At 46.3% G+C, this 17,201-nt stretch overlaps 1 protein-coding gene across 1 annotated transcript in view; it reads right to left on the minus strand.

The window, feature by feature from the left end:
• Nucleotides 1-16,886, minus strand: part of LOC142886973 (ras-related protein Rab-26-like) — a 30,683-nt gene extending 13,797 nt beyond the window's left edge. Inside the window, exons 1-4 of the mRNA XM_076024270.1 lie at nucleotides 16,309-16,886; nucleotides 15,028-15,138; nucleotides 2,667-2,708; nucleotides 1,601-1,667 (exon numbers count right to left, since the gene is read on the minus strand). Coding sequence (XP_075880385.1) covers nucleotides 1,601-1,667; nucleotides 2,667-2,708; nucleotides 15,028-15,138; nucleotides 16,309-16,497 — 409 coding nt within the window. The 5' untranslated portion in view covers nucleotides 16,498-16,886. The remainder of the gene's footprint in view (nucleotides 1-1,600; nucleotides 1,668-2,666; nucleotides 2,709-15,027; nucleotides 15,139-16,308) is intronic.
• Nucleotides 16,887-17,201: the final 315 nt, after the last annotated feature.

The following is a 17,201-nucleotide window of genomic DNA, read 5'->3' on the forward strand; positions in this document are numbered from 1 at the left end:
GTCGTCTTCCTGAGACTCCGAGTGTCTCCCCCCACCCACGTCCATCGTCTCTATGAACAACTGACTCGTGTGTGTGTGTGTGTGTGTGTGTGTGTCGTGTGACCCCCCCCACAGCCCCACCCCCTCTCTCGCTGAACTTAACAGAAACCTTGCAGCCATAAACTATTGAGCTGTTTAGCTTTTAAAGGGGCTGAAGGTTCCCGCCTAAATGTCTGTGTCTAATAAAATGGGGGCACACGTGTCGCGGGAGATTTGGAGTCTTGACGTCTGGCTAATCCGTCCTGCCATCCTTCAGTAGAGATTCTGAGAGCTGCATCTTGATTCCGGAACCAATTGCCGTCCTTGCAGCTGTGATGAAATCAAGAAGCAACCGCTCTGCCCTGCGAAGGCCCCTAAAAAAAAAACAAATAACCCCGCAAAAAACAAAAAAACAAAGAAGAAATGACCAGACCGAGTTTCAGGTGGATCGATCTTCTAACGCCGCCCAACTGGAGGGCATTTTTCACCTTAAAAGAACAACAACAACAACAATCAAAAAACAGCAGCGACCTTGTTTTAGTGGAAATCACCCTTTCAAACCGGCATTGGCAAGAGTTTAGTTAAACTGAGATTTAACGTTCGCTGCAGATTGCGACCTTGCGTGATGTCTGCTTGCACCTTGCAAATTGATTGGTCTGCTTGAATGTAAAAAACATTTACAGAGACAAGCTATATGTTGATATGTTGCACGTACGCACCCAGAAGTTGAGTGGCAGCGGGGCAGTGTTTGGCACCCTCATTATAATATATATTCTTTTTTATTTTATTTTTTACGATCGCACCGTGTTTTGAGGAACATATGTCGCTGGTTTGGCTTATTACTGCACCAAATCCGCCAGCTGGTGTCCGTGTCTGTTTTTAAAGCAGGCGCGCACAACGACGAGCTCTGGATTTTTACAGCTTTTTGTGGGTGGAAAACAGCAGCTGGCTCGGGGAGGGAAAAAAAAAATAAAGTCAGAGTGCTCAGAAGGCCCAGCAGGGCTAGTAAATCCAACGAATAAAGTCTTGCGGCAGGTGCCGATTCAGGTGATGAAATCGGTAATGAGGGAAATTGAATTGTGTCTCTGACACTTCCGACACTGCGTGGCTAGCGATAGCACGTTCAGCGTATGGTTTTGTTTGAAACCTTTACACAAAAAAACGTTTGAATTGCGACAAAATTACTAATTGTTACATTTGTGATTGCAGTTGCAAAATAAAAAAAAAAAAAAAAAAAAAAAAAAAAAAACGACAGAAATGTGCTAAAAAACGAATCCACATGTAGTGAAGAGTCTCTTTGTATAAACGCTGTGGCTGATGGCTCCCTCCTACCCATTTCACGAGTTCCCTGCCGGGGAAAGCGCGAATGCAGCTCATCCATAGAAACCCGGGATGGTTTGCAGGGGTCAGAGGTCACAGTCGCCGGGAGCGACAGCACCAGAACCTCCACGCTTTGGAGCAAAGATCTGTAAACGTCCGTCTCTTCTCCCCAGTATCCATGAAAACGAGGCTGCAAGCAGCAACATCAATGCTGTGTGTGTGTGCGTGGGTGTGAGCATGTGTGTGTGTGTGTGTGCCTCACCGTGGGCGTCGCGGTAGTAGGCATGAGTGACGCTGCGGAAGCGTTCCTGTCCAGCTGTGTCCCAGATCTCCAGAGAGAGAGGGAGGGAGAGGAGAGGAGAGAAAAGAAAAGACAGAAACTAATCAGCGAAAAGGAGCGACGTTCTTTCCTTTTCTTCATTTTGTCTTTCCTTTGCAAATGGCTCCGCGGCTCGCTCGTGCGTCACACGGCGCGGATCTTTGTCAGAAGAGCCTCCGTTTAATTTGCTCCACGGAAACTGACGCTGAATGGAGCCCAGCCTTAACAGATTGTGTCGCGGCCGAGCGTCCACGTGGACGACCTGGCGGCTCGCGGCGACTTCAAGCTGTTGAAAACCTTTCCGCGTGTGACAAACAATCTGAGCCACCCAATTAACACGGCTGCCTTTTATCATTTTCTTTTTCTTCTTTCCCCACCCCTGTCGCTCCCAAGGCCGGTTGTGTGCTGCGATACTGAATGTAAATCAGCTGCGGCAGGCGACACTTATCTCGCTGCCCCTGCAGTAACGAGGCTAATCAAGTTCTTGTTTTCCCGATCAGGCAGCGCCGTCCCTCCTTGTAATTTAGCTCAAGCTGCCAAAATGCATTTTGTCCTCCTCGCACCGCGGCTCCTGAATGTCTGTGCAAATAATTTGCGTTTCTCTGCACTGTTTTCCTGGACATGATTCCTTCTTCACTTCCTTGTCGTCAATGACTCGGGGTGACTGTGCCACCATGGATACAAGTGGCTGACAGGGGCTGGGCCCGGGGAGCATGGCATTAGTCCGACCTCTCATTAGTCCGACAAATTGTCCATTGCCTGACCTCCCCTAACCCTAACTGTAATGGGAGGTCGGACCAATGGGCAGTCTGTCGGACTAATGGGCAGTTCCCCCCGAGCCCATAAATAGACACCTACGAAAGTTTTTGCAAAATATGTTCATAGTTTCTATTTTTTGTTCTTTTTTTATATTGTCATTGCATTACAGTTATTTAAATAGCAAATTTGGCTACATTGGGATTTGGATTTTTTTTTTTCTCATTACACATCTCGATTCTCTACTTCTTACCTGCAGCTTTACCTTGACAGCGTCAATGTTCAGGACTTTATTCTGCAACAAAGGAGAAGCGAAGGGAGAGTTAGTGACACTTCCTCAAGCTTCAACCGTCTCCACGTTCTTTTCCCCCCTTTAAAATTCCAACTCGGCCTCAGGTGTGGGTGCCCCACTTTGTGGTCAGACGCCTCTCTGGTCTCTTCCTGCCCCCCCCAGCCCCCCCGCGCCTCAGCCCTGCTCTCACCGCGTCCCTGCATCAATATTGCATGCACACTCCGCCGCTCTTTGGCCCCGTTTGATGAAGCTCGGGAGGATTAACCCGCTCTGCCCTCCTCGTCTCTCTCCGTCTCTTCATCTTGGGGAGACGCTGCTCTGATCTCAGGCTTCGATCTGCTCCGCCACACGGCGGCCGCGGAGACAAATTAAAGGTGTTGCTCGGGGGACGGGTCCGAGTTGATTGACAGGTTTGCAAGGGGTTAAAGTACCATGACCCTCCAATCAAACTCAGTCAAAATGGTGTGAGAGGAGCTGGTTCAGGTCTAAAACAAAAGAAGAAGAACTAAAAGTCAGGAAAAGGTGGATGTTCCCCATTGAATAGAAAAAGAAAACCCCCTCTGCTTATTTTACAATATAATACCATTGGTATCGACTTCTTCCTGCTGCTGATATGATGTCAACAACCTCACACCCTCTGCCCTTCAGCTCATTGATCAACATTGAGGGCTCCTGCACCTGATCGATCTCGGGTGCAATGCAGATGCTCTGCTTCCGCAGACTCTCTTGACATCTGAAGAATTTCATGAGCATTTATTTTAACTCGTTTTTTTTTTTGGGGGGGGGGTTGTTTTAAATAGTGATGCCAGGGCTGCAGGAATAAACAAGACACTCCTCAGCATGCAGGTCCAGCAGCTCCACTGTGGAAGAAATAACTCCAGCCCAGTTGCAGGGGAATAACTGAAAATCTGAAAATCTCACTAACCAGCCATGCAAAGCTCCAATTCTTGCATTTTTGTATTGAGATGACAGTTTTTTTTTTTAAAACATGTCACAATTGAAAGGGATCTTCTGAAATGGATCAGAAAATTCATAAATGTTTGCATTTTTACATCCACTAATTTTCCCTGCTCTTCTCGCCAATGAGATGCCTGAAAAAGTTTCTTAAATGGAAAAAAAGTGGCAGACATGAACAGCATCAGCAGCAACAACATTTTATCAAGCATCTATGAAATGTACCTTTGGTAAAAAAAACGTCAAATAAATCCAGTGCGTCTGGCAAACGCTCTGGAGTCAGATCGCTGACCTTCCTCACTGATCCGTGTGAGGAAGATGGAGGAGATTTGCGCTCTTGTCACGACGTTGCCTATCTGCCGGCGCTGCGCTCCGAGCCGAACGTGGCCTGTGTTGACACGCTGGCTTGATTTATCTCCCTGAAAGTAACAAAGGGGGAACGATGTGCATATTTATGAAGCGAGCGGAGCTGAAAGCTGCTTTTTCTAAGCGCGGACTGATCAGAATCAGGAGTCTCAGAAGACTTGTTGTTGTTGTTGTTGTTGTTGCTGTCACTAAAAAAAACCCAATCCCTGACGTCCTCGGAGGCTTCATAAATATTTAGTGAGCCAGAAAAAGAGGCTTGTGAATTTGTGGCACTGGGGTGTGTCTTTTTTTTTTTTTTTTTTTTTTTTAGCTGAGTCAGGATTTATTGCGTTTCCTTGGACTTCATGAGTGGAAATGTGTCAAATCAGCCCAAACAGGACGGACTCACGCTGACACGAAGAGTTGAAAGGACTTAAAGGAGTCACGAACGGGGACGAAGACGTAAAACAGGGCTGTAATTCTGTTGGACTGGTGTGGAGCGTCGGCTGCAGTTTTCTGTGAGGTTTCAACTTCTAGCATCTTGACGAGTTGACACACAGTCTCTGCTCTGCACAAGAAGGAAGAGCTGAGAAAGTTGTCTGAGTTTCAGCGGACGACCTGCAAATGGAACACGTCCTCTAATACAAACTGCTCTACTTCAGACACTGGATGTTCTCAATTCATCGGACTGTCTTTTTGTCTTTTTTTTCCTCCCCCAAGGCAGACCAATGAGACGGTGCAGCAGGTGCAGGACGATTGCAGGCACTTTACGCGGATCATGAATTACAGATGCACGAGAAGCCGTCAGAGAGGCCCGTTATGGGTGAGCCCATAAAATATTGACGGCAACAGAGTTGAGAAAAAAAAAAAAAAGAGAAAAAGACCAGCGTGACGTTTACATGCTTTAGAAAAAAGGTTTTATGTGCGGTGCTGGTGGCGGCCAGATGTGTCAAAGAAAAGAACCCAGTTTCTGCTCTGTAGTCACAACACAACCCGCCACTGTCAAGCTCTCCAAATCCTGCTGACGCAGATGCTGTTCGCACGTTCATGCAAACTGGAGCCAACGCACCTCGTCACCACCACCACCACAACAAACAACCTGCAAAGTCTGCCTGTTTGGACACACCAGTGCTACTGCAGACGGAGGCAGTGTCCCGCAATTGCAATACAATATATTTTAGAATAGAGCTGAATGTAAAACCTGAAACTAATATTAAAGTAATAATTTCATGACAAAATCTAAAAGTTCCATAACCGGCCTTAAACCCTTGATCGCAATATTAGTTAATTACATTGTCTATTTATAACAGTATACTATTTATTGAAGCCCTTGAATTGGACACTTCTTCATAAGCACTTATTTAATTTGGTAACTAAATCTTTATTACATCAAAGCTTATTAGGATGGACAACCCATATGAAGAACACACGTCGCTTCAACAGAAGCAGGCTTGCAGTCAGCTAAATGAGGAGAAAGCAATAAAAGCAAAATGACAGCTACTGAAGATACTGCAGTACGAGTCACCTGTGTGCACACCCTGACACTCTGAAGCCGCACCTTCTGGAGATTGTAGTTTCAGGTGTTTTTAAGTGAGTAATGTCAGATTACGGTAATCCAACAGCAAAAAAATCATCTAAATCTGTCATACTCCAATTGACTAAATAACAGTTTACGTTGGCGACGGTTCATGAATCTAATTAATTGGCTACCTGGGAGAGTTTGCTTGCAGCTCATCCTTCTCAGCTCCTATTCAGTGCTGAAAACGCGGCTGCCCATCAGTGCGCAGCCCTGGACCTTTCTATTATCGACTTTCTCACTTGAGTGACCCGGCCAGGTTGACAACGGGGACTAATTGAAAGAGCAGTGCGCCTCCGGGCCCTTTCAGAGACACGACTGCAGCCACAGCTAAAAGCTCCGGCCGCCTCCTTTATTTCTGCAAGGGTTTAGCTCGGGCACCAGAGGAGGTTGGCCTACGCAGCATCCAAAGCACGGCGTGAATGTCAAAGTCCTTTCAGGTGGGATGTGGCGGTGTTTTTTCATTGTTACCTCGATCTCCTGCCAAGCAGGCACCCACATTTTTTCTCTTACAATTGGGGAAAAAACAATTGTAATTGCATTCAATTATTCACATGCAAGTGTGATTTTGGGACCAGGGGCTAAATTAGAACCAGTTTCTCCTGTTTCCACCAGTTCTCAGTGGTTCCAGAGTCACACCAGGACTTTGCAGCATCTACATGAAGGCCGGGTGTTGGGGTTACCAAACACAGCCGAAAACACTGAACACCATCAGCCTCATGATGAAATAGGGACGAAGCTGCCTTCCATATAAATAACTCTTTATATATTTTTTTACTTTATATCTCTATAAAGTACTATTAATGAAAAATCATTTTTATCCTGTTTATTTTCTGTTCCAGTTGAAGCCAATAAAAAATGTCCAAAAACCGTGCACCCGAACAACAAGAACAAAGACAAAGCCTGCATGGCCTGCAGTAACCTCCATCCTCACACACTTCACCCCAGGAGCTTCATTTTTGTGCTTGAAGTTGCCCTCACCTGGCACGCAAAAAAAAATCCCACTGAATCACACACCGTGTAGGCTGCTCGTGCTGGCAGTGATTCACGGCACTGCAATAGTGCAATTAATCACTTGTCTCTTGGCCTTTTGTATGTGGATTTAACAAAAAAATACATTCCAAAAACCTATAAATAGTGGGAGCTGACGCGCGGGAGCACAAATTAGCCGCTAAACAGTCGACACTGTCAGCTGTGTCAGGCCACGCAGTCTGTCAACATCACATGCGAGAGTCACATTTGAAGAAGCTTCTCCTTTCTTTTCTTTTTTTTTTAGCCACACAATGTTTTTCCCGCTTGCCGAGCCAAGTTGAGTCGCCCACAGAGAGGTGAGGAATTTATTAGTTACTTAGGGTTTAAAAAAAGGTATAAATAATAAAAACTGGGAGATTGAACGGCCTGTTAAAGAAACAAGCCTCTCATAAATTATTTTTTTTACTATTTTTTGAAGACCTACTTCAGCTGTTACTACCGCCTGACTGTCTAATGGCATCAGAGGGCCACATTCTGACAGGATCTCCCCTTGGACTCCTTTCACCAACGTGCCCTTGTATTTTCAGAAGGATCCAAGACTCAAACTGAGGGATGTTACTTCCTGAATTTTTAAGAGGATAATAACGGCTCAACTCAAAATCCCATATTAACCACTGCTGGCTGCCAGCACATTGCACATTCTCCATATTAGCTCTAAGTAAGTTTACGGACAGGATGACCATGGGGAGAAAGGAGGCAATATATTGAGTCATATTGATATGTTTCTGGCTACGAGCCAAATAGCTGAAATGAAAAAACAGGGTTTGGAGCGGCTCTTTGTTAGTCTTTTAAAGTGAAAAGGTTCATTTCCATTGCCGCATCCATCCTAATCTCTTCAGCAGCAGCTATTGTTTGCAACTCTGAGTAATTTATTTTCCTCTGGCATCTTTGGTTTTTAAAGAGCAGCTTAGAGTCTTCGGGAAGTTCTCAACTCTGTTCTTACATGAAGTAAGCCCATTGCCAAGTCCAAGACTGAAGCTTTTACAGCTCAGCTTCAATGAAAGAGGGAAGCTTCTGAGCCGAGTGAAACTATAACAGCTGCAACCTATATGCAACTTATTCTCCAGTCTTTTGACCATGACGGCAGGAAAAAAACCCTGAATTTAATACTGTGTATTGGGGAATTAATCAGAGCTTTTGTCATTCTGAATGGTCTTCATCTCATCAGTCTGATTTAGTCACATCCCCCATATTTCCGCCAGGTACACCGCTTCCCTTTCATGACACGGTTAAATATTTATAGCGCTCCTCAGGGCTTGCAGGTGACATTAGGCCAGCAGGTGGTAAAAGTGCTTTTTGTTAATTACAGACGCCTCCCCAGGCAGGACCGAAGCGCCACTCACACAAACCCGCAACCCCACCGAGCTTGAGTTAACCTGAGTGCGTCCTCACATCCAACCACTGGACCCGTCACGCAATCACAGAACTTTAATGGTAAAATCAGTCGATTTTTTTTTTCTGTAAACACGCTCACGATGTAGCTGTTTCTGACCCCCCCCCATGGTCACTGTAGCGCATAAGTCAACGTTATTCAATTTTTACTATTCAAGCAGATTAACACCTCTGCGCTCGACGGCATGATCGAGCTTGGCACTTTCCCCTGCGCCCACTCGCCGAAGGCAGCCATGCGGGCGGCAAAGTGTATGAAGGAGAGATGAGTCTTGCAGTCCTTTCGATAAAAATAGATTTTTAAAAAAAATGTATGGAGTCTGCTAAAAAAGCGAACGACAGCACAGATAAAGAGCCCGCGAGTGACCGTGACAGCCAGTCACGCTGACGAGGAGGAAGTAGCAGCGCAGAGATTGCAGATCCAATTTAGCCAGTCACCGGTCGACCAAGGGACGGGTTTGTTATCGGAGCTGCCGGTCTCTCCCGCTGTCGGCTGAGATCCAGAGTAAAGACACCTGGCACTTGCAGGTTCTGAACACACAAAGTCACATCTGCCCGATGGGAATCTGCGCTTCAGCAATGGAGCCGGACTGTGGAGATTTCGAGAAATAAAATCGAGCACGTTCGTCCGGGCTGCCCTCAAAAACCACAGAGGAAGAGGAAGAGGTAGTAGAGGTAGAAGTGACTGTGAGCCTCAAGTTTATCATGATGCAGCAACAGCAGAGGGAAGCATTTTCCCATTGTGAAAGTGACCCACTGATGGCTTTTTCTTGTTAGAAATAATATTTCTGTAAACCCCCGACTCTCTTTGGCTGGTCGCACCGATTCTAGCCTGAGTCCGTTCAGTTCAGCTAACAGAGAAAAAAATCTGATTGTTTTTTTTTTATTTTTTTTATAATGTGATAGGCAGAAGGTTTCTCCCATCACTTCCCAGGTCACCAAGCTGCGTTCGCAAATTTGGACTGTGTAACTACAATTTGATTGGCTGATTGATCGCAGTTCGCCAAATAGATTCGTAAAACTAACACGGCGCGCTTCTCTTCCCCCGTTGCACACAAAATGATTTGAGCTTGAACAGAAGCCGTCCGCACGCATACAAATATCCCCCGCGGCTCAAAGTCGTGGATGCGAGCACCAATTTGCAGCCCGCAGTATGAGACAGTGATTAAAGAGCCGCCAGCTCGCGGCGTGTCGCTGACAGTCAGAGGTAAAAGAGATGCATAACGAGAGCCGACTCGGTTCAATAACAGGCGCCACATCTGCCGAGCGCCGTTAACGCCGTGGAGCTCGTATATTTTCTGCGATCAGCAGCGACGCTCGCCGAATGTGTCGATGGATGTGTGACTTAATGGGATTCGGCGGAAGCCGTTGTCTCACTGCGAGGTTTAATGCAAACGAGAGAGTCAAACCCTCCTTAACAAATCTGCCATCCCCGGGAACGTGCGCGACTCTGGAACGCATTTAAAATTCTAAATATGATGGCGCCGAGGCTCAGTCTTCGGCGAGAATGACACTACACTTCATCTGATGGTTGGCAGGCTGGCAGAAATACAACCTGTGTGATTAATTGCACCCCTCCAGGCGGGATGATGTCATTTGCTCTGCGTTGCCGGGGGCAAAAGGTCAGAGCAGCGATCAATAACTAACAGTGGGAATTTTTAGGAGGTATATAACAGGTCATCGACAGTCCCGCGGGGGTGATAAGATGCAGGTTGTTGCCTCTTTTTTTTTTTTTTTTGCCTCCGGTTAAACAAAGTAGGCGTCGCACTTTCTTTTTTTTTTTTTAATGAACGCTGCAGTTAATTTTACACGCGGACTCCGCGGTTGCTCCGACGTGTGATCAGACGGGAAGCGGCACCACTCTATAGGCAACGTGTTAATGAATCCCAGCAAATTCAATCCACTACCAAAGCCATATGCAGGAGAGAAAAAAAAAAAAAAAAAAAAAGTGTGAGATGTTCGACGCTAGAACAAAATGAAACTCCAAAGCAGGTTCAGGTTCCTCCAACGAGCCCATTCTGGCTTTGATCCTGGTGTAATTAGGATGAGAAAGTGTTCGTGCTGCCGGGGGCGGCGCCGGGTGACGCCCAGACATTCTTTTACATTCTTAGGTGAAGATGGGGGATGATTATTGCACAGATCTTAAATGCCGGAGCACCTTTCTCTCTCTGTCTTTGAAGACGACTGATTCATGGCGCCCTCCCCCGCGTCCATGCATACCAAGCAGGCACCCAAAAATAACATCAGAGGAAAAAGTGAAATGTGAATCAATGGCTGGGTCTGTTCTGAGAGGGTCCAAAAAGGGGGGAACTCTCACAGGCGGAGGAATAGGGACTGTCTTTTGACGGTAGCCAAGTGTGAACCTTCTGCTCCCACTGTGTGACACACACACAGAGTTCAGGGAGACACAGGTGAGAATGGACCCGTGCCGGGGGAGGGCAAAGGCTTTCAGAGCACACTGGTGGCTTTATGATCGTGCAGGATAAAAAGAGGAAAGAAAGGGTTGTGAAAAACAGATTATTGAATGGAAATGTCAGTGGTGGGCAGCAGTGGCCTGCAAAACAACAGAAAGCCTTATTCACAGTAGGCCGTCATGAACGTTATCTGTGTTTCATGGTGGTGACATTTTTCTAAACGGGATCCAAAAGTTCCACTTGACGCCTACTGTATTTTTTCGCAATGACTCCAACTATCTGAAATAATATGAGTCATTAAAGTAGGCAAGAGAATAGTGCAAAGTAGTGCATTGGCCGAATTTAAAGGGCAGACAGTAGACACACTAACTCGAGTCGTGCATAAAAAGACTACACATACCAGTATATAGTAATATTACGAAATTCACCCTCAGTTCACATCCTGCTGCAAAAACATTCATAGCTTCCTGCTGAAACTGATGCTTTCTTGGACCTTTTCTGTGTTTAAGGGGTGACAGAGAAAATGGGTGGCAAAGTCGGTGGTAGATCAGTGACCTGGAAGGGGGGGGGGGGTGAGGTCACTGGCTTGAGTGCCCTTAGTGACATCACAAAGGGCTGATTTCCAGATCTGCATGTTTTTTGCACGTGGCAAGTAGCAAGAAGAGCACGCCAAAGAAGTAAAGGATGGATGTTTCCTATTTCTGTCAATCATTAACAGACCAAAGATGCTTTTTTATTACTGTTCAGCACTTTTCATATGAACTCCCCCTGCTGCAATCCCTTTCATTTGTGAGACAACCGAGTCAGGATGCACTGACACAGACTTGATCCCAACACACTGACGTCAGGCTGTTGCGCGCTCATGTTACACACATTATTACACGGTGAACTCAAAGCTCATCCATTGTGGCTTTGGCCCTGGTGGGTAAATCACAGGTTTTGTGTACTCTGTGCGCCCCGAATAGGGTGAGATGAATTAGTGCGCCAGGTGAAATCTATGTCAGGCACATTTCATGTTTTACGGGCCGCTCCGGGATGGACTTCTCAGAGTAAATCACTGCAGACGGAGGGCCGCGCATTATATTTCATGTGAGCGCGACCCTGTCCGGCCTGCAAACAGCTTCACTCCAGAATGTAACTTACAGCTCACTGTTCATCTCCGGGAGATAAACGACCCGCCACAGGCTCGTGGGAAACGTGTGTGAATATTCGGCAGTGGGTGTCACTTGCCGCTGAGGGTTAAGATGCTGCACACTGTGTCCCTGCAGCTGTCAGGAGGCAGTGAGAAACGGCGGCCGAGGTCAAGGTTGGCATTCATCAGGGAGGAAGTGGCGTAATTCTCACAAGCACCCAGGAGAGTGGCACAATAGACTAACAGGGGATAACGGGACACCCAGAGGCACCAATAACGAGGCACTTGAGTTTGACAAATGTCTCCAGATGCAGTTGAGAAACAAGATTGTTTAGGGCAGAACTGGAAATAAACAAAAGTATTTTATCAACTGTGGACACTGCAGCGGGTTTTTAATCTGATTTAGTAGAACTTTAAGGAGACCAATATTTCTCAATAGAACTTTTAATAAAAAAAATGTGCACAAAGTTCATTCATTGATTTACCAGGAGCTGCTTTCTTGGATCACAATAATATCAATCTTATTATTATTTCATTTTTTTTTTGTTGAAAGTTCAACTACACTGCAAAACATTCTCTTGTTATTCAGGTTCTATGAAGCAGTGAGACTGTGGTGAGGGCGCATCACTAATCTTCCGCTGTGCAGCATCTGGAAGCGATAAACATGTTGATCAGAGGGAAGAGCAACCACAGCAGCGCAGCACCACATCCTCCCGGCTGAAAACTGGTGATCTGCCCAACACAGTCCGATGTGCTAAGTTTTCGGGGGTCAGGTAAAGGTGAATGGCTTTCTCTTAAGTTGTTGTCTGTCACCTGGTGCGCGCGCACCAGGTGACAGACGGGAACGTCTCTTCTGATCCCTGGACAGGCCTGATGAGCGCTGCCTTTCAGTCTACACTGAAGGATTCACCTCCTACAAGGGGATGGTGATGAGGAACGGATGGGTTGATTCATTACGTGTGTTGCTAACCGGCCTGCTTACTTCCCACAGACTTCTTGAGAAATTTTCCTTAAAGCTGCAATCCCCAAAGAAGCCTTGTTTTTTCGCCGCAGGGGTGGAAAAATCGTCCTCTGTGAAGCTGACAATACAGCTTTTCCCCCGAATAACGTTTGGGACTCATGAGGTTTAAAGCGTTTAAGGCTTTTCCACCTGTTCCCCAAACTCCCCGTCATGATGTGTTACCGTGAAGCGGAGGAGGCCCACAAACGTGTTTTGTCTTCAGGCTACAGCATTTGAAATAACAAACAAAATGCTCAGATTACTTCCCAGCCACGATGCACGATAAATGTTAAACAGCAGCGCGAAAGGAGAAGAAAAACAAAGTGAACGTTTAACAGATTTATTGCCAAGATTGTAAAGAAATCCGCTTTGTCAGATCCGTGATAAATAAAGCAACTTGACGGGCGGATCGTGACAGTCCATGTTAGTGACTCTGCGTTCAACTCAACGGTCTGAGGTGCGAAGTTGAGCACCTGATGCCTGATCTCTGGTCAGTATAGGTCACCTGTCTGTCACTTCACAACTGTAGCGTAGTGACAGCTGCCAACCAGGACATACAGCACTGCGGTCTTCATCCATCCATCCATCCATCCATCCATCCATCCATCCATCCATCACTGCTAATCCTTCACACTGGGAGGATCAGTGGGCAGCTGAAGCTGAATCCTACCTGACAATGTTTGAATCTATAATCTATATCTATATAAGAGATATTGAATCTATATAATAAGCTTTTAGAGTCATGTGACCTATCTATCTATCTATACAGTATATGTACAATACAGATTCAGTTTCTGCTGTTGATGTTCTCAAAGTCTTACAAGAAGACGACACCGGTGGAACACAGAGCCCCACAAATTGTCTTTTGATGCTACGCTGCGATATTGCGAGAACATTGCGTCCCAGTTTTCTTCAAACGTGACCTGACAGCGCCGCGGTAATATTGTGTGACTACAACATTGTCAGACTTTGTTCCTAAAAATGTGGGTGACAATGCGGGCCCCACTGCTGGAACACCATGTCCTCAAGTGTGGTTGTTGATGTTTTTATGTTGCCACAGAATGTTCAATGTGTAAGTGTGAGGCGAAAACCTTTTCAGAATCCACAATATGATGAACTTGAGTGACTACAGTAATATTTTTAGTATATAACACAGTCATATTATTATGACTTTTTTTTGATGTGCTTCTGCATAAAGGTGACAAGCAGGCAACCACAGTTGTAGTGTTGTGTTGCCGCACTAACCAGGCATTCTGTGTCAGTGTCAGGGGCTCTATTGTCCCCATTGTGAGCCAATGAATCACAACAATTATTTTGAAACTACAATTTAAAGTTCGAAAAGCGACCTGGTGTTGCTGTAATAGGCCTCTGAATGTACATCAGGAGTGCAGACTGTGTTAGAAGAGGTGTTACGTAAGTAAATAAATCAACTGTTCCTCCACCCACAAACTCCTCCATCCCACACACAGGGATAGTGCTCTCTCTCTCTCTCTCTCTCTCTCTCTCTCTCTCTCTCTCTCCCTCTCTTTCTCACACACGCGCAAACACGCACACAAATACAACTTGCTAAACTGCTACCTGCACCAAATTTGTCGAGTTTAGCACAGAACAATCCATCCATCACTTGCTGTGAATGAAAAAAAACCCCACTGATGTCGGTGGAGTTACATCGCAACAACGTTTACAGCCCAGAGGCAGTAATCTAAAGTATTGCTGCATCAACTGTGGACTTATACCAACAAAATGTCCATCAGCAGCAGCGCTGATTCAGCGGCACTTTGAGCAGCACTCAGACACACTGCCAGCAAAAGCTCAATAGAACATATCCTGCAGGTTAGTTTTGGAGTCACAAGTTGTATTGTAAAGCTGGGAACTAGGATGTACATACATCTCTTGGACAGAGAGAGCTGCGTGAGATAGCTGCAAAAGAAAGAAAAGTTACTTCCTGGTTGCCCAGGAGGGAGATAGACCCTCAGAACTGGCACATGGACGACGGTTATCATCCTCTGGGAACAAAAGAAAAAAAATGAAAGCATGTCAAACTAATTAAGGAAATCAATATCGTACCCTGTGAGTCTTCCCACTCAGGAAATACTCACAGCTCTGGGGCATTTTAAGAGGCACACTGTCCTATTAGCACAGCCGTCCTCAGGCTGGCAGTCCTGGATCACTGATGTTCCATTTGAATGGACAAGTATACGAAAGGTTTCAATTGAGTCAAAACTGAAACTAGCTGTTGCCTGACAGCAAGAACAAGGTTCCAGGTTGGAATTGCTGAGAGCAGATGAAGCGGTGATCGAAAACGAACGGACCGATGACTCCTCCACTGGGTAAACGTAACAATCTGAGAATGGATATGACATGCATCCTTTAAATCCTGATGGAAAGACGTTTCTTTCAATCCTTCCCCTGTGTGAAGTGTGAATGGTACCGAAGTGATTTCGCTCTTTTCGCTTTTCACACCACTGATTCACACTCACCCTGAAGTCGATGCCCACGGTGGAGATGAAGCTGCCGGCCAGGAACGCTCCGTCTTTAAAACGCACCAGTAGACACGTTTTCCCCACGCCAGAGTCTCCGATCAGCATCACCTGCACAAAACATGAGAAGAAATAACAAACAAACCTCAGGGGCTATCAGAGGAATTCATAAAGGCAAAGGAGTGAAATAAACTTTGTTTCCTTCCTCCGAACTAAACCTGTTTTCTCAGTCAGGATGCTCAGACTGACTGACTGCTCGCCCAGGAGCCGCATTTCTGATGAATACGCTCCAGTGTGTTTGTCCCTTTTTTTTTTTCTATCAGTGCTGCGGTGAAGTTGTGGGCCTGATGTGATTACAGTGATCAGGTTAGGGACTTGGGGACCCTGCGGCTCGTGGCGTCTCACAGGCTGAAAGAGCGGAGATTGAATGGAGGAAAAACCACCCAGAGAAATACAAATGATGGGAAGGTCAAAAACACAGATAAAGAATAATGTCCCATCTCTCAATTTAATTCAAACTCGTCTTATTATTTTCATTTCTCCTTTTTCTGCCCTCTGGCTGTGCCGCTGATGAGTGTTTTGCAGGAGTGCTCAGTAGGAGGCGCTCTACCCTCAGGCTTTTAATAGGAAAAAAAACTGGACTGGACTGGCCCTGTGGATTTGATGCACTGTACTGAACGAAAAAGACAGCAAGTTACGGCAAAAATGCCCTTTAAACGAACCTCCTACCCCGGCAGCCCCTGCAAAGCGCCACTGCGCGTTTTAAACAAAACCCGCTTGTGAGACAATAAACATAAGCGACGCTTTCCCTCTCAAACTGTGATGAACCGTGGGCTGTAAAATCTGAAAAGTGTCGTCGTTGTTGTGGTTCAAGTGACGCGCGCTCACCAAGCGCGCTCGCCACACAGTCATCCGGTTTGCGCGCGCGCGTGTGGTTCGCTTGTTTGCAGGCGCGTTGGCGACGACGCGCGCAGGCAGGTTATCGATCGTTTATTGACACAGCTGGAGTCCGCAGCTCGCTGCTGTTTAATGAGAGATGCGGCGCTTGTAAAACCAAAAAAAAGAGAGAAAAAAAAGGTGGCGGTGGTGGTGGTGGTGGGGGGGGCAGTGAAAGATGAACAAGCAAACAAAACGACATGGTTGGAGGGGGAATAAAGTGGCGCACGGACGGTCCAAATGTGCGTAAAAGAAGTAATTAAGGAGCGCAATCGATCGTGAGAATGTTCTATTGGTGTTTTTTTTTTTTTTTTTTTTTTTTTTAATGTGAAACAAAATGCTCACCTTGAAAGCGATGTCGTAGAACTCGCTGCTGTTGCTGACGGACGGTCTGCTGGGATGGACCACGCCGTTCATGTGCACGATCGCCGGGCTGCCCTTCGGACCTTTGCCGGGTCCTTTCCCGGCGGGGCTGCCCGCAGAAGGGCTGCTGCTGTTGGCGCCTTTGCCTCTGGCAGCCTTCTTGCGAGACATGTCTCGAGAATTTGGATGCCGCCTTTCGTAGAGCGCCCGAGCCCGATAAGCACACAGCAGCCCGGTCGCTAACAACAACAATAACAACAACTACGACGTACGAGCAAAAGGGAGGAAATAATCAAAAAGTTGCAGCGGTGGAAAAAGGGAAGGAGGAGAGGAAGTTCAGTTGTGCAGGTTTGCGGAGCTGCGCCTCGGACGCATCTTCCTGTCGGAGGTTGTCGGGAGCTGCTTCCTGCTCCTGAGAAAGATGCTCTCAGGACAGAATCACCGCGAAGGCGCTGCTCTCACAACAGGCAGATGTGATGTGGCACCAAACTCCACCTTGAGCGACAGCCAGCCAGCCAGCCAGCCGAGCTGCAGGAGCGCATCACCGCAGCAGACACCAGCCCCTTGTGCTCATCATCTTCATCTCACCGAAGACACCAGAGGGGTCTCAATAACGACTCCTATTTGGTTTTCGTGGTGAATACATGTATTTTGTTGTACGAGACCGAGCAAAAAGAAAGAAAGGGAAAACATTTTTTTTTAACCCCAATTTTTTTTGTCAGTACATTTGAGTTCCAACATTCTGTATTTTATTTAAATATATGCTTCCACGCATTAACAATAATGTCTCTAGTGTGAAATTTGAAGCAGCTTCTTTTGCTTTTGTTCTACATTTCAGGAATTGTTTGCGTTGCATTTCTCAATTCAGCCATGTT

This window comes from Nelusetta ayraudi, unplaced genomic scaffold (assembly GCF_046127955.1).
Source record: "Nelusetta ayraudi isolate G7.1 ecotype Tasmania unplaced genomic scaffold, CSIRO-AGI_Nayr_v1 ptg000016l, whole genome shotgun sequence".
In the NCBI taxonomy this organism is placed as follows: domain Eukaryota; kingdom Metazoa; phylum Chordata; class Actinopteri; order Tetraodontiformes; family Monacanthidae; genus Nelusetta; species Nelusetta ayraudi.